Source organism: Geotrypetes seraphini, chromosome 10 (assembly GCF_902459505.1).
Source record: "Geotrypetes seraphini chromosome 10, aGeoSer1.1, whole genome shotgun sequence".
Classification (NCBI taxonomy): domain Eukaryota; kingdom Metazoa; phylum Chordata; class Amphibia; order Gymnophiona; family Dermophiidae; genus Geotrypetes; species Geotrypetes seraphini.
The window spans coordinates 32145987-32167478 of record NC_047093.1 but is presented as its reverse complement, the minus strand read 5'-3'; the positions used below and the strand labels follow the sequence as shown (position 1 = coordinate 32167478).

Genomic DNA, 21492 nt, shown 5'->3' with positions numbered 1-21492 from the left:
TACCTGAGCGCAAGGTCCCGCTATTCCAACAGCACATCTCTGGCCTTCTCCAAATGCGCAAGTATATGGTCCGCTCGATATACGACTCCTTCGAGCTCACCTCTCGGGCCTCTGCCATGGCTGTAGCCATGCGTCGCTTGGCCTGGCTCAGAGTCTCCGACCTGGACATCAACCACCAGGACCGTCTGGCCAATGCCCCCTGTCTCGGGGATGAGCTTTTTGGAGAGTCACTGGATTCCACCACCCAGAAACTCTCTGCCCATGAGACCAGGTGGGACACCCTGATCAAGCCGAAAAAGAAGGCACCGCCTACCCGACCTTATCGGCCACAAACATCTTATCAACGGAGGTTCTCAGCCAGGCCACTCAATCCGCCTCCCCAGCAATCTAGGCGGCCCCGTCAACAGCAACATCACGCTCAGGCTCGATCTCAGGCCTCTCAACCCTCTAAGCCTCCTCAGCCTACTAAACAAACTCAGCCCTTTTGACTCTTCTCTCCAGGGCATAGCCAGTCATCCACCCTTGCTACCTCTTCCACAACCCATCGGAGGTCGTCTCACCATTTTCTCCAGCCGTTGGGAAATCATTACATCGGACCAGTGGGTCCTCAACATCATCCGCCACGGCTACTCTCTCAACTTCCAGACTCTACCTCCGGACAACCTTCCCGTAGAGTCTGCTTCAAACTCATCTCAAACCCCCCTCCTCCTGAGGGAGGTTCAATCCCTCCTCCTTCTCAATGCCATCGAAGAAGTACCTCCAGATCAAAGGGGGCAGGGATTCTACTCCCGCTACTTCCTGGTACCCAAAAAGACGGGAGACCTCCGTCCCATTCTCGATCTCAGGGACCTCAACAAGTGTCTGGTCAAGGAGAAGTTCAGAATGCTCTCCCTTGCCACGCTCTACCCTCTTCTTTCTCAACACGACTGGCTATGTTCCCTGGACCTCAAAGAGGCCTACACTCACATCTCCATCAATCAAAATTCTCGCCGCTACCTGCGGTTCCAGGTACTGCACCATCACTATCAGTACAAGGTGCTGCCGTTCGGCCTCGCTTCCTCACCCAGGGTCTTCACCAAGTGCCTTATAGTGGTAGCGGCCTTCCTCAGGTCCCACAACCTCCAGGTGTTCCCCTATTTGGACGATTGGTTGGTGAAAGCACCTACGTCTCAACTTGTGCTACAGGCTACTCATCACACCATCTCTCTCCTCCACCTCCTGGGGTTCGAGATCAACTACCCCAAGTCGCATCTGCTTCCCACCCAGCGACTTCAATTCATTGGAGCAGTTCTGGACACCACACTAATGAGGGCTTTTCTCCCCTCCGATCGTCAGCGGACCTTGCTCCACCTCTGTCGTCAGGTGCTCATGCATCCCTCCATTCCTGCCCGACAGATGATGGTCCTCCTGGGTCACATGGCCTCGACGGTGCATGTCCTTCCTCTGGCACGTCTCCACCTTCGCACGCCTCAGTGGACTCTCGCCAACCAATGGTCACAGACTACGGATCTTCTTTCTCATCCCATCTCTGTGACATCATCTCTTCAGCAATCTCTCCAATGGTGGTTGAACTCCTCAAATCTTTCCAGGGGTCTACTTTTTCATCTACCCCCTCACTCTATGATCATCACCACGGATGCGTCCCCCTATGCGTGGGGAGCTCACCTAGGAGATCTACGCACCCAGGGACTTTGGACCCCACAGGAGCGTCGTCATCACATCAATTTCCTGGAACTCAGAGCCATGTTCTACGCCCTCAAGGCGTTCCAACATCTCCTCTGCCCTCAAGTCCTCCTCCTCTGCACGGACAATCAAGTCGCCATGTACTACATAAACAAGCAAGGCGGCACCGGATCTCGCCCCCTCTGTTTGGAGGCTCTGCGCATCTGGACCTGGGCCACGGACCGCAATCTCTTTCTCAGGGCGGTCTATATCCAGGGCGAACAGAACTCTCTGGCCGACAATCTCAGTCGCATCCTTCAACCCCACGAGTGGACGTTGGACCCCCCGATTCTGCTCTCCGTCTTTGCTCGATGGGGCACTCCGCAGGTGGACCTCTTTGCAGCTCCTCACAATCATCAGCTGCCCCTATTCTGCTCCAGACTCTTCTCTCCTCACCGTCTGGCCCCGGATGCATTCCTGCTCGATTGGAGGGATCGGTTCCTGTATGCCTTCCCTCCACTTCCTCTGATGTTGCGGACCTTGTCCAAACTCCGCAAGGACAACGCCACCATGATTCTCATCGCACCTCGGTGGCCTCGCCAACACTGGTTCTCCCTCCTGCTCCAACTCAGCTCCAGGGAGCCCATTCCTCTTCCTGTGTTTCCTACTCTACTTACGCAACAGCATCAGTCTCTGCTACATCCCAATCTGTCTTCGCTCCACCTGACAGCTTGGTTTCTCTCGGGCTGACCTCTCCGGAGAACCTATCTCATCCGGTCCGCCGCATTTTGGACGCGTCCAGGAAACCGGCCACTCTCCAATGTTACCATCAGAAGTGGACCAGATTTTCCTCCTGGTGTCTCCGGCATCATCAGGAACCCACCTCCTTAGCGGTGGAAACTGTCTTGGAATATTTGCTCTCTCTGTCCAACGCTGGCCTCAAAACTACCTCCATCAGAGTCCACCTCAGTGCCATCACTGCGTTTCATGAGCCTATTTTCGGAAAACCTCTCGCGGCTCATCCTCTGGTTTCCAGATTCATGAGAGGCCTCTTCAACATCAAACCGCCTCTCAAGCCTCCTCCTGTCGTCTGGGACCTGAATGTGGTTCTCTCAGCTCTTATGAAACCTCCGTTTGAGCCTCTTGCCACAACTTCTCTCAGGCTTCTAACCTGGAAGGTGCTTTTCCTAATTGCCATCACCTCTGCCAGGAGGGTTAGCGAACTACATGCACTGGTTGCCGACCCACCTTTCACTGTTTTTCACCATGACAAGGTTGTTTTGCGTACCCACCCTAAATTCCTTCCCAAGGTGGTCTCAGCTTTTCACCTCAACCAGTCCATTGTGCTGCCCGTCTTCTTCCCTAAGCCTCACTCGCATCCTGGGGAACAGGCGTTGCACACGCTGGATTGTAAGCGTGCCCTTGCTTACTACCTTGATCGTACCAGAGCTCACCGAACAGCCCCTCAGCTCTTTTTGTCTTTCGACCCCAACCGTTTGGGTCGTCCTGTCTCCAAACGGACACTTTCAAATTGGCTTGCTGCCTGTATTGCTTTCTGCTACGCTCGGGCCGGTCTCTCACTGGAAGGAACTGTCACGGCCCACAGAGTCCGAGCTATGGCTGCTTCCGTGGCTTTCCTCCGCTCCACGCCCATCGAGGAAATCTGCAAGGCGGCCACTTGGTCCTCAGTTCACACGTTCACTACTCACTACTGTCTGGATGCATTCTCCAGACGGGATGGACACTTCGGCCAATCTGTGTTACAAAATTTGTTTTCCTAATGGCCAACCATCCCACCTCCCTCTTTGTTAGCTTGGAGGTCACCCATGTGTTAAGAATATGCTGCCTGCTTGTCCTGGGATAAAGCACAGTTACTTACCGTAACAGGTGTTATCCAGGGACAGCAGGCAGATATTCTTAAGTCCCACCCACCTCCCCGGGTTGGCTTCTTAGCTGGCTTATCCTAACTGGGGACCACGCACTCCTCCGTCGGGCGGGAAGGCACTCGCGCACGCGCGGTGCGGCCAACTAGAAACTTCTAGTTAAAAAGGTCCGTACCGAGGGCTCCGTCGGTGACGTCACCCATGTGTTAAGAATATCTGCCTGCTGTCCCTGGATAACACCTGTTACGGTAAGTAACTGTGCTGTCCAGCAAGGTTTATTAATTATGTCTACAGTTGTGCCAGTGCTATATGGTTAGTTAAAAGTATCAATTTGCTGGCTTTTTACTTATGAGAATTTTATCTTGTATCTTCTATATTTCTGCTGAACTACTTTTAGGTTTGTATTTTTATCTATAAGGGTATTTCTGGTGCAAAAGGTACACCAGTCTTGACCAGTGGGTTTTTTTCTACTCTTAACAGTGAGTTGTGTAGAAGACATCCATCTTTTTCAGCTTCGCCGCCTCCTTCATTGAGCTGTCCTGTAGTTCCTCGGGGGGGGGGGGGGGGGGGGGGGGGTTCTACATGTGAGTTGGAAGATGCCTTTCTGATCTGCTCTGAGTGAACTGTATTATTTTCTGGTTTTTATCCTGATTTGGAGGCCTTTCGGTGCTCAAGAGGTTCCCAGCCTGGGAGAAGATGGACTTTCTGAGCAGAAGTCTGTAGCTAACAGGGCAACCCTTTTACAGGGAACCTGTTTAGCCAGCCTGCATTAACAACCATGGAGCTAGGGGTATATTCTCCTAGTAGTGTGACATGCTTTTAGTTGTTCCAGAGCTTGAGCATATGCTGTTTTGGCCCCATTTTAGTCTGGTAGGCTTTAGTGGGTGCTGGCTGCATTTCCCTCCCCCTAACAATGCATGTGGAACTGTGGGGGGTCTGAGATCTTAGTACGACTTGAGTCCATCTGGCAACCCAAAGATTTCTGCAGGCTTGTCTGCAGGCTTGTCTGAGTCTCCTCCATAATCTAGCTGCACTGTGAGCTGAAGCTGGGGATAGGAGGGGAGTGATTAAAGAGGATAAAGAGGTAGCTGAGAGGCTGAACACGTTCTTCTCGTCGGTTTTCACGAGAGAAGACACATCTAATATACCGGACTCAGAGGAGCTCATGAGTGGGGAACAGGCTGAGAAATTGGAGCATATAGAGGTAAGTAAGGAGGATGTCCTCAAACAGATAGACAGGTTAAAATGCGGCAAATCACCGGGTCCGGACGGGATCCACCCGAGGGTTCTGAAGGAGCTAAGACAAGAAATAGCGGGCACAATCCAGCATGTTTGTAACCTATCCTTGAAAACTGGAGAGGTACCGGAGGACTGGAAATTGGCGAATGTCACACCTATCTTCAAAAAGGGATCGAGGGGTGACCCCGGGAACTACAGGCCGGTGAGCCTGACTTCAATTATAGGGAAGATGGTGGAAGCTATGATAAAGGACGGCATTTGCGAGCACATTGAGAGAAATGGCCTACTGAGAACAAGCCAGCACGGATTCTGTAAGGGAAGGTCATGCTTAACGAACCTTCTGTACTTCTTTGAGGGAATAAGCAGTCGGGTGGACAATGGGGAACCCATCGACATCATTTACCTCGATTTTCAAAAGGCTTTCGACAAGGTGCCACATGAAAGGCTGCTTAGGAAGCTGTGGAACCACGGGGTGGGAGGGGATGTGCACCGATGGATAGAGCACTGGTTGTCGGGTAGACTGCAGAGGGTCGGAGTGAAGGGCCAATATTCTGACTGGCGGGGAGTCACGAGCGGTGTGCCGCAGGGATCGGTGCTGGGGCCGTTACTCTTCAACATATTTATCAATGATCTGGAAAAGGAGGCAAAGTGCGAGGTCATAAAATTTGCAGACGATACCAAACTGCGGCAGGGTTAGCTCCAGGGAGGAGTGTGAGGACCTGCAAAGGGACCTAAACAAGCTGGAAGACTGGGCGAACAAATGGCAAATGCGCTTTAACGTGGAAAAATGCAAGGTCATGAATATAGGGAAAAAAAACCCGTTGTTCAACTACAAATTGGGGGGGGCATTGTTGGGAGAAAGCAGTCTTGAGAGAGACTTGGGAGTGCTGGTGGATGCATCACTGAAGCCATCTGCACAGTGCGCAGCGGCCTCAAAAAAAGCCAACAGGATGCTGGGCATCATAAAAAGGGGCATAACAACCAGGACGAGGGAAGTCATCTTGCCACTGTATCGAGCGATGGTGCGTCCGCATCTGGAATATTGCGTTCAATATTGGTCGCCGTACCTCAAGAAGGACATGGCGGTACTCGAGAGAGTCCAAAGGAGAGCAACGAAACTGGTAAGAGGGCTGGAACACTGCCCATATGCTGAGAGGTTGGATAGGCTGGGGCTCTTCTCTCTGGAAAAAAGGAGGCTCAGGGGTGATATGATAGAGACCTTCAAGATCATGAGGGGCATAGAGAGGGTGGATAGGGACAGATTCTTCAGGCTGAAGGGGACAACAGGTACGAGGGGGCATTCGGAGAATCTGAAGGGAGATAGGTTCAAAACGAATGCAAGGAAGTTTTTTTTCACCCAAAGGGTCGTGGACACTTGGAATGCGCTACCGGAGGACGTGATTGGGCAGAGTACGGTACAAGGATTCAAACAGAGACTGGACGGATTCCTGAGGGATAAAGGGATCGTGGGATACTGAGAAAGCTAACCAGAAAATAAGTATAGAAACCCGACCAGGTCGTGCATGTGCAAGACCGGAGGGCTAGGACTTTGATGGGAAGATAGGACGCAATAGGAAACCAAGGTGGCATGGGGGCCCCTTCTGGTGATTTGGACAGGTCGTGACCTGTTTGGGCCGCCGCAGGAGCGGACTGCTGGGCAGGATGGACCTATGGTCTGACCCGGCGGAGGCACTGCTTATGTTCTTATGTTCTTAGAATAGCGAGTACAAGTATTATACCCTATGGGAGATTTGGAGGGAGGGATAGTTCTGAAAATTGTTGTTTTGGGAGTTGCTGGGGCTTGGTTTAGGTCCCCCCCCCCCCTCCAACACACACACCTAAAAAAAAATCCCTTCCCTGAGGTTTTTTTCGTGTCTATTGCTCTTCCGAGCTGTTTTTTGGCACCACCAAGGTGCTGCAGCAGCCAGTTTAGATTAAAAAGCCTCTATCTGCCTCAAAACACCTTGATTTAGCTTAAAATCGATAGAAATAAGATTTCTCAGGCTCTTTTACCACAATTTATTATGCCTGCTTTGTGCTGGATGGTTGGCTGAGGAGTGTCCGTGTTCCACGTGCTGTGGGGGATATTGGGGGTAGGAGAGAGAGACTTGGCCCCATCTAGGGCTGGGAAGTCGCAGATGGCTTCCTTTCTTCCTCCCCTATCCAGTGGTTTGACATCTCTCTCCTTCCCTTCCCCCCTTTCCATGGTTTGGTATCTCTGTCCTTCCCCTGAAGTCCGGCATCTTTCTTTCCCCTTCCCCGCAGGTCAGAATCTCTTTATTACCCTCTCCATATTTCTCTCCCCTCCTTCCATTTCATCCCCTTCTTTGGCATCTTATTTCCCTCTATCTATCTATCTTCCCCTTTCCTTTCTACCCCTGGAGGTTTGACATCTTTTTCCTTTCCCTGTAGTTCAGTTTCTCTCTATTACCCTCCTCTAGATCTCACTGGGGAGAGGAGGGGGACTCCAGATAAGTGTGCGGGCCACCCAGAAGGTCTCCACAGGCCTTGCATTGAAGATTACTGCCCTAGGGAGTCTGGTCATGGTACTTTTTGGAGGCTCTTGAGCGATTTCATCTGTAATCCGGAGGGTCCTCTGCCCAGAGATCGTATCAAGGTTCTCAACAGAAGTTTGGCAGCAACAGTCGCATCTGGTTCTCACACCACAGTAGCCTCCAAGAAAGCTCAATGATGCCAAATCAGTAGCCGTCACTCTGCAGATAGAAGGACTGTTGTTGGCTTATTGGGAGACTTGGTTGCAGATTTGCTCAGATATCAGATATCATTTGAGAGGGTTACAAGCTTGAATTTTTTCATCCTCTGGTAGACTTGTCTGTGGATTCTCCATCTAGACGACCAGTCAAGGTCCAAGCAATGGTGAAGCAGCTCCTTAGATATACAAGCTGGTGCTGTAGAGCTGGTGCCACCCAAAGAATTGGGCTTGGGCAGATATTTCATAGTGCCTAAGATAGACTCGGAGACCAATCCTGGATCTGAAGTCAGTCAACACAGCACTGAAAGTGCCCCAATTTTCCGCATGGATATGTTCGGTCATTGTGGCAGTGGTGCTGGGGGAATTTCTAGCCTCCTTAGATTTGACGAAGGCCTAATTACATGTTCCCATATTTCCGGGGAGATTCCATGTGCTGGGGAGACATTTCCAGTTCTCGGCACTGCCCTTTGGTCTGGCGGCAGCACCTCGCACCTTCACCAAGGTGATGGTAATGGTAGTGGTAGCAGCGCATCTCCGCAAGGCAGGAAGGAGTCCAGTGCATCCATACCTGGACAATTGGCTGATCATAGCTCCATCCAAGTCCAATGAAAAGAAAGCAATTGCATAAGTTGTTGAGCTGTTGCAGGACTTTAGTTGGATTATTAATTTCTGGAAAAGCTACCTGGAGCCATCCCAGTCCCTGGATTACTTGGGGATCCATTTCAACATGGCGGAGGGTCATGTCTTTCTAACAGCAGTAGTCTGTCAACAGGCAGGGAGGCACCTAGAGAGCCAGTTGTTGTTTCATTGGGCGGGGTCCACTTTCAAAGCTTTTGGCAGCTCATATTGCAGGAGTGGACAGTGTGAAGGCTGACTATCTCAGCTGGCAGATACTGGACCCGGGGGGGGGGGGAATGATCGTTTTCTTAGAGGGTCTTCAACATCATTATGGATCGATGGGGATGACTAACATTTGATTTACTGGCATCAACAGCCAACAAGAAAGATTTGAGCCCAGAAGTGCCAGGTTGGATACTCTAGTCCAGCTGTGACCAGAAAGAGAGCTATTGTATATGTTTCCCCTGTGGCCCATGATAGGCCAAGTCATTCGCAGAATAGGGAACCACCCAGGGCTGATAATCCTGATTGGCCACGTCGGCTGTGGTACGTGGATTTGGTGAGCCTGAAGAGGGACAAAGGTCTCAGTCTTCCAATTCATCCTTCTCTTCTGTCACAGGGCCCAGTTCCCATGGAGGAGCCGAAATGCTATGGGCTTATGGCATGACTGTTGAGTGTGTTGTGTTAGTGCAGAAGGACTATTTGAATATGATCATAGCTACCCTCCTCAGATCTTAAGAAACCAGCAAACGTTATGGTCTATGCTAAGGCTTGGACAATGTTTCAGCACTGGTGTGCTAATGAGAATGTGGATCCTCTAATTGTGGAGTTGTTGGTTCTAGCATTTCTCTAAGCTGGACTTGAAAGGTCTGGTGGTGGGCTCCCTTTAAAGTGCAGGTGGCAGCCCTCTCGTGCTTCAGGGTTCAAATAGAGAAACTTTCATTAGCTTCTCATCCAGACGTAGCTAAATTTTTGAAAGGTATGCTTAGACTCCATCATCCTGTTCAGCAGCCCCCTCATGGAACCTTAACACTGTTTTGCAGAGCCTCAGTAAGACTCTGTACGAGCCTTTGATGGAGGTGGCCCTAATGGATCTTAATGTTATGACTGTTTCTGGTAACTATTGCCTTGGCAAAAAGAGTGAGTTGCAGGCGCTCAGAGTTGCAGAGAGCCGTTTCTCAGATTTACAGAAGCTGGGTCTTTCTAAACTCTACCTTCTTTTTTGCCAAAAGTGGTTTTTTGACTTTTCATGTAAATCGGGAAGTCAGCTACCCGTGTTCCAACCCACAGGTTTGAAGAAGAGAGACAGTGTTGAAGTTGCTGGATGTTAGAATTCTGCTCTGTTACCGCTAAGGACAAATTATTTTCTCTCGGATCATCTTTTTGTGCTCACCAATAGAAAATAACACTGGGACAAATTTTTTCCCTGTCCCCGCAAGAACTCAATTTTCCTGTCCCATCACCCATGAGTTTTGTCACTGTCCCTGTCCTTTCCCTGTTCCTGTAAGCTCTTCCTTAACTGCACAAGTCTCGAACCCTTATGAATTTGAAGTGTTTGAGGCTTGTGCAGATGAGGACGTTGCTTTCAGGAATGGGACAGGAAAATAACTCACCAGGATGAGAAAATGACTACCTCCGAAAAATTTGTCCCCATATCATTCTAGTCAACTGTGAAGGCCAGCTTCAAAGGCTTCTATTTCCAGATGGATTCGCATGGCAATTTTTGTTTGCATACATTGACTGTAGTAAACAGGCTTTGATTTCTTTGAGGGTAGCGCATTCCACTAGAAGTGTGGCTTCTTCACGGACAGAGTTCCAGACAGTGTCGCCCGAGAACACATGCTCCACCTTCCCTATTTTACAAAGTTTTATAGAGAAAATGTGGCAGCACACAGGGATGCCGCATTTGGCTCCTTGGTGCTCATAGCAGGCTCATCTGCTCTGCCCTAGTCTCAGGGGACCGCTTTGGTACATCCTACTGGTCAAGACTGATGTACCTTTTGCAGCAGAAGGAATGATTAGGTCCTTATCTTGATCTTCTTTGGTAGAAAGGTTACATCAGTCTTGATGGCCTTCGCTGTCAGATATTGATTTCACCTGATTACTGTCTTGGACAGATATGGATTTTCAAAGATTGGGATCTTCACCTGTCAGACATCTGAAGAACAGAAACCTCTCTAGTTTGGAGATAAGTGAGTGTATGACATTTCCACAGGTGTCGGTGCTGGTTGCACTCAAAGTAGGTGGCTTGTTCGTTCCACCTTGTCAAAAAAAAAAAATCCCAGTACGGAAAACATTTTGTTTAACAGTCACTGTTGCAGAGCAGAACAAAAGTGGTTTGTCAGAGAAGTTCCCTGTACCCCATCTCCTTTTTTTTTTCTCCTCTTAATAATTTACAACTGTTTTGAAACAAATTTGAGGAGCTACAGCACAGCCCAGTGAAGGAGGTGGAGCTAAAAAAATATGGCTTCTACACAACTCATAGTTGGAGGAAAATAACCCACTGATCAAGATTGATATATCTTTCTACCAGAAATAAGATTGAGGTAAGAACCTAATCTTTCCTAACCCTTTGCGACATGGCACTGCTCCCTTTTTAAAGAGCAGGAAATTGGGAAGGGGGAAGAATGGAGATGGATTTCTCCAACTTCTTTTCAAAATGTGAAGGCCTGACAATACCCTGACCAGGTCCTGATTTGTCTTCTGCAGCATGAAAAATAATGCTCATGGCTGAGTACCTGCAAAAATTTGACTAGAAAATAAGTGTTTGAAACTTGTGTAGATGAGGATGGAGCTTGCAGGAATGGGGCAGGGAAAGGAAAAGAACTTGCGGGGATGGGAAAATGAATTCCTGTGGGGACAGGGAAAAAATTTGTCCCCATGTCATTCTCTAGATTTGACCATTTACATCAGGGGTAGGGAATTCTGGTCCTTGAGAGCCGGAGCCAAGTCAGGTTTTCAGAATATCCACAATAAATATGGATGAGATAGATTTGCATCTCAAGGAGGCAGTGCATGCAAATCCATCTCATGCATATTCATTGTGGAGATCCTGAAAACCTGACCTGGCTCCTGCTCTCGAGGACCGGAATTGCCTACCCCTGATTTACAGAGTCCAGGAGGTTGTGGAATAGAAGCCATTGTAGGATTTGTGTAACATTTTGCTACATATGCAGCTTTTTCTGTTGTAGATGTTCCATGAGCACAGAGGATGGTTCCAAGCTTTATGATGTCTGCCCTCACATCAGTGACTCGGTAACATGTTCTCATTCATTTAATATAATTCATTTTCCATAATACTTGCTTGATTTTGGTTTGGTTTAGTTTAACTCAAGTCCATTGCTGCCAAAATTACTAGTTGGAAGCACTGGAAAACCTGTTCTTCCACTTATCACAGAGCTGATGAAGCTTGTGCTCTGACAGTACAACATGCAGCTTTCCCTTCTCCCAACTCCCAGTCATCATTTCTCTCTTTAAAGTTACCTGATGAAGGGATGAATGTGTGCTTTTGAATGTACAAAGCAAGTCCAGCTGTAGTTACTTTAATACTCATCTTGCATGCCTCTTCTGAAATATTATTGGTAACTTTTGCTTTGTTGATATCTGATGTCTAGGAACTGGCTTGACACTGCTATTTATTTGACATTGAGTTTTCCCTTTAGGCACAACTGGATTGTCCATTCTGTTGCAAAGGCATAGGATTCTGTACTGAAGCTGTTGTCCTCCTTTAGTTACAAACTTTGCAGAAGAGTGTCGTACATATCTTTCAACTCCTCCCCTTCACCAGTGGAGAATAACTTCCTCTTCAGTTTTTCATTATGCAACTGAACTAAGAAGGTGTGTTCTGATCTGCTCTGCTTCATTTCTCCTATTCTGCATGGCTTTGATGCCCAGAGATCCCCTTCTTGAGGCTACTCTGCTGGGGAAAGACTGCGGATATCACAAGGGCAGGCTGCTGCTCACAGGCCAATCTCTTGGAGTACCTGTGGAGTCAGCGTGCTTTGTGATTCATCAAAAGCTTGAGGTCCATTCCCCTAGGAGCTTGCTTACCTGCTGACTTATCAGAGGCTTGAGTACAGGGTGTGGTGCCCTTGTGTAACAACCCTTTGGGTTTCAGGGAGACGGCTGCGTTTAATCTCCCCCCGATGCACCACATGAATTTCCAGGAGTTGGATTCTCAGTCCAGCAGCCAGAAGATTTCCAGTGGTGGATTTGTTTTCCAGCAGTTTTCTGAGGTAGAAATCCTTTCCCTGCAGGCAGGCTGCTGCAAGCTGACAAGGCACCAGAGAAAGCTACAGGGAGTACTCCCATTATTCCCTATGGGGAAAAAACAGGATTATTAGAAAAAGGTAGAATTAAGGGTTTCTGGGGTTAGGTTCCCCTACCTCTAAAATCACTTTTTCTGAGCTTAAGTTTCAGGGAAGCTTTTTTTTTTTTTTTCCAAAAGCTTCCATCTGCCTCAAAACCCCTTGTTTTGACCAGAGATCACCTGTAATGGATTCCTCACACCAATCTATATCATGCCCTTTTTGTGCAGTTTTATGAGCAGAAGAGCGGCCATGTTCCTTCCACGTGCTGTGGGGCACAATAGGAAAGGGCGGGAGCTTCCGGCTCAGTCTCCTTAGAATCCTCCAGGTCGAGAGAACCCCCAAAAGCCCAGTGAACAGGGAAGAGATCCCACTCAGAAGTCACATATAAAGGTGCAAAACGCAAGCCTCCTTTGAGGCACGGGCCTTTCACACCAGACTGAGGCACAGTCTGACGGAGCTGGAGGACACCTGTCCTCAGTTGATAACGAAAGGAATAGATTATGTGGCAGATGCTCTTTATGGCATCTGAGTCATGAGCAAGGTATGCCATTTCTGCCAGATGGATGCTCTGGATTAGGCAGTAGGTGGGCAATTCAGCTTCCAATGCTGCTCTAAGTAGATTACCCTTTAAGGCTCGGATGCTTTTTGTCAAAGGTTTGGGCGACCTCGTGGCCAGCGTGGCAGATCACCGTCCCAAATCTCTACCAGACAGCAGAATTTGACGTTCCACCAGGGTTGGCAGTTTCAATTTTCGTTCCTCTTGGAGATCCCACCAGTTCTCCGATTCCTCTTCCCGGAGACCTTTCCAAGAGTCCAGGCAGAGATATGGCAATTACAGATGCCAACAAACTTTGAGGTCTTGCGCTAGCACAGCCACCAAAAAACCACAATGATGCCAATTCAACAGCTGTTCCTCCTCGCATTGGCGGGAGACTGTCTGCTTTCTGGAGAGAATGGGAAGAGATCTCCTCAGACAGAGGGTCACAAGATTGAGTTTTCTCACCCTCCTTCAGATGTGTTTTGCGACTCCTCCACCGGATGGCCCGAAAATGGGACTAGGGTCCAAGTGACAGTACAGCGACTCTTGGACATTCATGCCAACCAGTTCTTGAAGAAGAATTTGGCTCTGGCAGATACTCCATATATTTCATAGTGCCCAAGAAAGGCACAGAAGACTGGAGACCTATCCTGGATCTGAAATCATAAATGCAGCACTGAGTGCCATGTTTCTACATGGAGACGGTTTGGTCAGTCATTGTGGCAGTGGCTCTGGGGAATTCCTAGCTTCAATGAATTTAACAGAGATGTATCTTCTCATTTCCATTTCATATCTGAGATTCCATGTTCTCCATAGACGCTTTGTTTGTGGCACTGCCTTTTGGATTGTCCACGCCCTGCACACCCTCACCAAGGTGATGGTGGTGGTGGCGGCAGCTCACCTTCACAGGATGGGCATAAAGGTTCACCCATACCTGGGCAATTGGCTAATCAGATCCTCTTCAAGACAGGAAGGTGAGTATGCAATGAAGCAAGTGGTGTCTCTTCTCTAGGGACTCGGTCGGATAGTCAACTTCAGGAAGAGTCATTAAAGCTGACTCAGTGCTTGGAGTATCTGGCAGTCTGCTTTGACAGAGAGGCCATGTCTTCCTTCCCAAGCCACACAAACAGAAGCTCAGGAAGCAGATCACAGATATCTTAGTGATGCCGAAGCCCACAGCCTGGCACTACCTTCAGATGCTGAACTTGATAGCAGCCACCTTAGAAGTTGTCCCCTGGGCAAGAGTACATATGCATCCATTCCAGGATTCCATCCTGTCCAGGTGGTTCCCGCAACAGCATTCTCTTTAGATGCATCTCTCCTGGTCATGAGAGGCAAAGAGCAGCTTACATTGGTGGCTCCAGGGGGGACTCATGCCCTTCAGACTTGCCTCATGGGTGACGCTCATAACTGGCAACATGACCCATTGCTGTGGTCACCCGCTCCAGGGCAAGTGGACGCTATCGGAGAACAGGTGACTCTTAAATCGTCTGGAACTGAGAGCCATTTGTTTTGCATTGAAAATATTGGATATTTCCCTGGTAGGAAAGGTGGTCAGAGTGTTCTCCGACAATGCCACCACAGTAGCTTATGTGAACAGAGAGAGAGGCACCAGAAATGCCCCATTGTGCCTGGAGGCACAGATGATAATCAAGTGAGCAGAAGCTCTCTTACAGAAGCTCCCAGCAGCTCACATGGCTGCCTTTTTGATACCTGAACTCCACATGAAACTAAGTCCATCAACCACGCCAACTAATAAAGATCTACAATATACCTCCAATAAGTATATTGTACAGTGCTTCCATTTCCGCTCGGACCAAAGATCTTTAACTTAAATAATACTCCCCTACATAGAAATGTCCTCCTACTAAGCAAAAACTTCATACTATAATGTGTAAAGTTGTCTCCTATCGCAATATCCTGCTAAATTCCTCCACTTTGCATTTTTTTGGCATTGAAGCTGAGCTGCCATGTCTTAGACCAGTTCTCTTACTAGAGAACTGGTCTAAGACATGGCAGCTCAGCTTCAATGCCAAAAAATGCAAAGTTATGCACCTGGGTACCCAAAATCCATGCAGGACTTATACCCTTAATGGCGAGATCCTAACAAGAACGGTAGCAGAACGGGACTTAGGGGTGATCGTCAGTGAGGACATGAAGGCTGCAAATCAAGTGGAGCAAGCTTCTTCCAAGGCAAGACAAATCATAGGTTGCATACGCAGGGGTTTCGTCAGCCGTAAGCCTGAAGTCATTATGCCTCTGTATAGATCCATGGTGAGACCCCACCTGGAATACTGTGTGCAATTCTGGAGGTCGCATTACCGTAAGGATGTGCTGAGGCTGGAGTCTGTCCAGAGAATGGCCACCCGGATGGTATCGGGACTGAAGGATCTCCCGTATGAAGAACGGTTAGATAAATTACAGCTATACTCGCTCGAGGAGCGCAGAGAGAGGGGAGACATGATTGAGACGTTCAAGTATCTCACGGGCCGCATCGATGCAGAGGAGGATATCTTCTTTTTCAAGGGTCCCACGGCAACAAGAGGACATCCGTGGAAAATCAGAGGCGGGAAACTCCGTGGTGACACCAGGAAATTCTTTTTCACCGAAAGGGTGGTTGATCGCTGGAATGGTCTTCCACTTCAGGTGATTGAGGCCAGCAGCGTGCCTGATTTTAAGGCCAAATGGGATCGACACATGGGATCTATTCGCAAAGTAAAGGCAGGGGAGGGTCATTAGGGTGGGCAGACTGGATGGGCCGTGGCCCTTATCTGCCATCAATTTCTATGTTTCTACCCACCTTGATCCTTTTGTGTTGTAATGTATTTTTTCTCGCTGTAAGTCGCCTTGAGCCTATATAGGTATTGCACGCCACACAAATAACAGATTAGATTAGAATAGACTTTCTAAGCTGACAGACTCAATGTATCCAGAGGAATGGTCCCTGTCTCAAAGAGCGTTCAACCTCATCGTGTAGTGCTAAGGAAGACTGGAGATGGCTCCTATGGCTTCAGCTAAGAATGAGAAGGTGAATCGCTTTTGCAGTCTGAGCCGAACCAGGAAATGCAGGGCTGGATGCCCTGGTTTAGCCCTGGCCCACAGAGTCTCCTATGTGTTCCAACATGGTGACTGGATGATGCTCAGGGTCTGGTAATACTGGTAACTCCAGACTGGCCTTGTCAGCCTTGGTATGCGGATCTGGTGTGACTACAAAGAGGCAGGTGTCTCAAGTTGCCAGTTCATATGGGGCTCCTCGGTCAGAGCCCAGTCCACATGGAGAATCCAGAGTGCTTTGGTCTTAATGGCATGACTTTCAAGTACACGTCCCTACACGTAAGGGTTATTCGGAGGTAGTCATTGCGACACTACTTAAACCCTTACACTAAGACCTTGGAAGGCTTTCCAACTATAGTGCAGAAAGGAACAGGTAGAACCTGGTCAGGCACCAATTCCTGTGATCCTGGCATTTCTGCAAGCCAGACTAGAAAAAGGCCTAGCGGTGGCATCTCTCAAAGTACAGGAGGCAGGCCTCTTGTGCTTTTGGGCTCGAGGAGATAAGCGGCCATTGGCGTCTCATCCAGACGTCACTTGATTCTTGAACAGGGGCTCTCGGGTTATGTCCTCCATTGTGTTGGCCTTTCCTGTTTTGGGACACTTAATATAATTTTGAAGAGCCTCTGTCCCCGTATGAGCCTCTGCAAAATTTCTCTTTTGGTCAAGACGGTTTTTCTGGTGACCATAGTCCCTATGAGGCGAATCTAGGAATTACAGGCTCTCTTCTGCAGAAAGCCTTTCCTCAGGTTTACAGAGGCTGGCATTTACTGTGGACAGTATCTTCCTTCCTACCGAAGTTGATGTCAGCCTTTAACATCAACCAAGAGATTTGTTTGCCTTCTTTTCACCTTATGGATTCGGCTAAAAAGTTCAGGATTTTGTAGAGGCTGGATGTGCAAAGTTTTTTTCATTACCTGGAAAGAACTAATGGTTCATGTCTCTCCAACCATCTTTTTATGCTGACCAGTCAATCAAGACGAAGCAGATCAGCTTCCAAGGTTTTGATTACTAGATGGATTCGCATGGCAATTTCTTCTTCCTATATTGCCTGTGGCAAACAGTCGCCTATCTCTCTCACAGCAGATCGACTAGAAGTGTTACTGCCTCCTGGGCAGAGTCCAGGCTGTTCCACCCAATGAAATCTGTAGAGCAGCTGCTTGGTCTACTTTCCATACATAGCATAGCAAATGACGGCAGATAAAGACCTGAATGGTCCATTCAGTCTGCCCAACAATTAGACTCATTATAAAAATGTATGCTTAAATTGAATCATCTTTTTTTTTTTTCTTTGATATTACTGGATGCTAGACTGTAAAAAAAAAAAAGTCTGTCTGGAACTACTTGAGATCTGTCAAAGCTTGATACTTTGGGTTTCAACTACTGGAGCTGCTATCGAAGCTCACTCCAGCCTATCCAAACCATGACAACATTTACATTACATTACATTACATTACATTACATTGGTGTCTTCTATCCCACCAATACCTTTCAGTTCTAGGCGGTTTACAACAAGAGTTGTCCTGGGCATTTCCAGGGAGAATACATGGTTAATAGATGTAGTATGCTTCGGGATCTCTGGAGGGTCGATCAGGTTTAGTTAGATCATTTGACAAATTTCTTGAATAGAAAGGTTTTAAGTTCTTTCCTGAATGTTTTGTAGTTGGGCGTCTTAGTCAGCAGATTGGAGAGGTGGCGGTCTAGTTTCGCTGCTCTGGTGGTCCTTCGTATTGGGGGGTGGGTAAAGTGTGCATGAGTTCTCCTTGGTCTGGATGTGTTTTTCCTGTTTAGGCGGTTGCTCAGATAGCTTGGTCCGTTTCCATTTAGGGCTTTGAATAGGGTGCAGTGGAATTTGTATTGTATGCGTGCTTGTACTGGGAGACAGTGTGAATCTCGGAAGGTGGTGGTAATGTGGTCATATTTTTTTTTCTACGAGTAAATCAGTATAAGAGCTGTATTTGGACTGTTTGTAATTGTTTTAGCATGTTGGTTGGGCATGATAAGTATAGGATGTTACAGTAGTCCAGGAGTCCTAAGATTAGTGCTTGTACCAAGAGTTTGAATTGTTTGTCATTGAAGTATTTTCAGATTTCCCTTAGGTTGCGCATGGTTGCGAATGTCTGCCAGCACCTTCCTCATGTTCTAAATTACTGGAGTTTTCATCGAAGCCCTCTCCAGCCCATCATAAATTGAATTGCCATATACACAGACCGACTGCTGGTTCAATCTTTGATCTTAAGTACTCTAGACTATTGCAATATCATATACCTGGGATCTTTTAAGAAAACCATCAAACGACTGAGAATCGTCCAGAAAACTGCAGTCCATCTCATCTTTGGCCTCAAGAAATCGGATCATGTAAGCTCATTTTACAAAAAACTACACTGGCTGCCTGTGGAAGCAAGGATCATCTTTAAGTTTGCTTGCCTTTGCTTCAAAACCATAACAGATTCATCCCAAATCTGTCTGTCTCACCACTTCGAATTTCCAGGCACAACCTACTTACTTGTTCGCCTTCCCATCCTTGAAGGGCTGCATCTACAAGAGATTCCTTGATCAAACACTATCATTCCAAGCAGGCAAATGGAACAAACGTTTAACCAACTTTATTTCAAACTAGTGTTTAAGCCCGTTAGATTAACGGGTGCTAGATGACCGCCTCTCCTACTTTTGAACCTGGGCAGAGGCAGAGCCAAGGCGGGAGGGAGTGACGGTGGGAGAGCAATTTCAAAGCCTCGGCAGCGGTGGCTCCTTGACCAATCCGCGCTTACAACGTCCCCACACTCGCGGTCTGGCTGGCTCCCCCACTAAAGCCCTTCACAGCGGCAGCCCCTCCAGCATCTGTCCCCGCGTCCCAAGCCTCTCCGAAGGCCAGCTCCCACGAAAATGGTACCCCTCTGTCCAAAGCCGCGGCTGCAGCCTCCCTCAAGACACATTTCAAATCTGACATATTGTAATTACAAAACAGAAAATAAAATTATTTTTCTTACCTTTTGTTGTCTGGTCATTATTCATATCATGTAGGGGTACCAGGCTATGGTTGGCTTTTGATAACTGGCTTGCCAGGGCCCCTTCTTTCTTCTTCCCTCCCTCCATCCCGGCAGCTGAAGACAGGCACCTCCCCCCCAGTGGTCTAAGACAGGAGGGAGCAGTTAGGAGAGGATCTGAGGGCAAAGAGAGGCTCAACAGCGCACAACCACCTTTCCTTCCCTCCTCCATCAGGTACAGTTCAGCTCCGCCTATGTTAAAAGGAGCCACGTTGAAATCGGAGGCCTGCCACTGCCGTAGCACGTTCCCCTCTGCCTTGGTCCCGCCCCTTCTCTGACATATGGGACCGCTGCAGAGGGAACGTGTTAAGGTGGCGGCAGGGCTCCAATTTCAAAGCAGCTCCTTTTAACATAGGCGGAGCTGAACTGTACCTGATGGAGGAAGGGAAGGAACGGTGGGGCAAATTTCGGCAATGGCAGGAATTGTTTGGCGGGCCAAACCATGAAAGTTTGTTTCTTTAGGCAGCCCCGGTTGTTTACTTGGATTCAATGTGAGCCGGGTGAGGAAGGCCGCCGCAGCCTTGCGGCTAGGTAGGGGGACAACAATGGCGCTTATGCTCAAGCCCCCACTGCAGCTCCTCTCTCGATCCTGGTGCGGTTCGAGAGAGGAGTCATGGCGGCGGTTTGAGCATAAGCGCGATTGTTGTCCCCCTACCTAGCCGCGAGGCTGCGGCGGCCTTCCTCACCTGGCTCTCACGGCTGGCAGCCGGCGAACCCTAATGCTGACATTGAATCCAAGTAAACAACCGGGGCTGCCTAAAGAAACATGGTAATCATATTCTGTCCTGAAAGCCCCCGCCGCAGCTCCTCTCTCGATCCTGCTGCAGTTCGAGAGAGGAGCCATGGCGGCAGCTTGAGCATAGTGCACAGTAAGAGCCAGGGGCGTGCATGCGCACTCATTTTTCCGCGACAGATCAGGGAACACATTTTTTTAGTGTGCATGCGCGGCCTATCATTTTATTATATTAGATGCACTTTCTTGTCAAACTTTCAGGAAGTCAATCAAAACTTATCTCTTTGATTCCACTTCTGCCTTGATGCATTCCTAAAACACTCCCAGACAAACTCAATTTCTTAACATGTTAATGTAATTTTGAAGTTTTTTTTTAATATTATCACTGTCTATATACAGTTTCTTCCTCTGTAAACCACTCTGAACTATTTGTGGTATTGCGGTATATAAAATAAAGTTATTATTATGATTATTATTATTATTACCAGTCCTTGTTCTTCAATTAATGCCATTCATTTTCTAATTAGAGATCCACTGTGTTCATCCCAGGCTTTTTTTTTTTTTTTAATTCTGTCACCATTTTCCTCTCTATCACCTCCCTCTGGAGGGCATTTCTAGCATCGACCACCCTCTCCATGAAAAATAATTTCCTAATATTACTCCTAAGTCTACTACTTCACAACATCACCTTTACAAAGATCTACAGAGGGATATGGAAGCTTGAGAGGATGCCGCATTTGGTTCCTCAATGCTAAAGGCAAGCTCATCTGTCCTTCCCTAGATGTCTGGCACTGCTTTGGTACGTCAGCTTCAGTACAGAATCCTATGTCTTTGCAACAGAATGGAAGACTAGGTTCTTACCTCAGTAATCTTCTTTCTGTTATAAGACATAGGATTCTGTACAGCCCACCCTGTGCAGATTTACAGCTTGCCTGTTTGCTGCCTTGGACATTGCTGGGGTCCTTCATGGGACTACTATTCCTGTCATTTGAATGAGCATGTTAAACTCTCTACGTCCCCTTTTTTTAAAAAGAGCAACACTATTTGAACCTTGGGGTTTCTTATTCAATAGTTGCACACAGCAGTTTGGTTTCTGGATACTCCTAAGTTTCGAGTTCATGCTGATTATTGTTCTTTTTTCATGAGTTACAGAGCAAAACGGAAATGTATGTTGCCTCGGAGGGGCAGTTCCCGATGCCCTTCTTTTCTTCTGTTTCAGTGAAGTTTGATTTCCTTTGGCACTAACTGGAGAGGAAGATGTTCTCCTCTGGTGAAGGGAAGGAGTTGAAAGATATGAGTGACACCCTTCTTCAAAGTTTGTGACTAAAGAATGACAACAGCTTCAGTACAGAATCCTTTGCCTTGCCTGTGCAGGAGTTTTTGCATAGGCCGCTCTTTGGTGATTGTTTGCTGCACAGGCTAATGTTTTTTGTTTGTGGTTCTGACTGATACCTTATCAAATTGGGACCCCTGATGAAGGCGTGTTAACCAAAACATGGAACGTGTCAGGTTCCTTGGTTTGTTCTAAGGTGGTAATGTTAACCACACTCATTGATTTGATACAATAAATTTAGCCTACAACATTGTACGTCTGTCTGCAGTTTCTTCTTGTTTTGCTTTCGTATTTCTTACTGCAGTCCCTGTTTTTTTTTTTCTTTTGTTGAGTGTCCATATATGCACTTTTTTTTTTTTTTTTTT

At 47.8% G+C, this 21492-nt stretch overlaps 1 protein-coding gene across 2 annotated transcripts in view; it reads left to right on the top strand.

The window, feature by feature from the left end:
* Window positions 1-21492, top strand: part of UBE2O (ubiquitin conjugating enzyme E2 O) — a 145893-nt gene that overhangs the window by 61830 nt on the left and 62571 nt on the right. For both annotated transcript variants that reach the window (XM_033961072.1, XM_033961073.1), the window contains exon 5: window positions 11307-11370. In XM_033961072.1, coding sequence (XP_033816963.1) covers window positions 11307-11370 — 64 coding nt within the window. The remainder of the gene's footprint in view (window positions 1-11306; window positions 11371-21492) is intronic.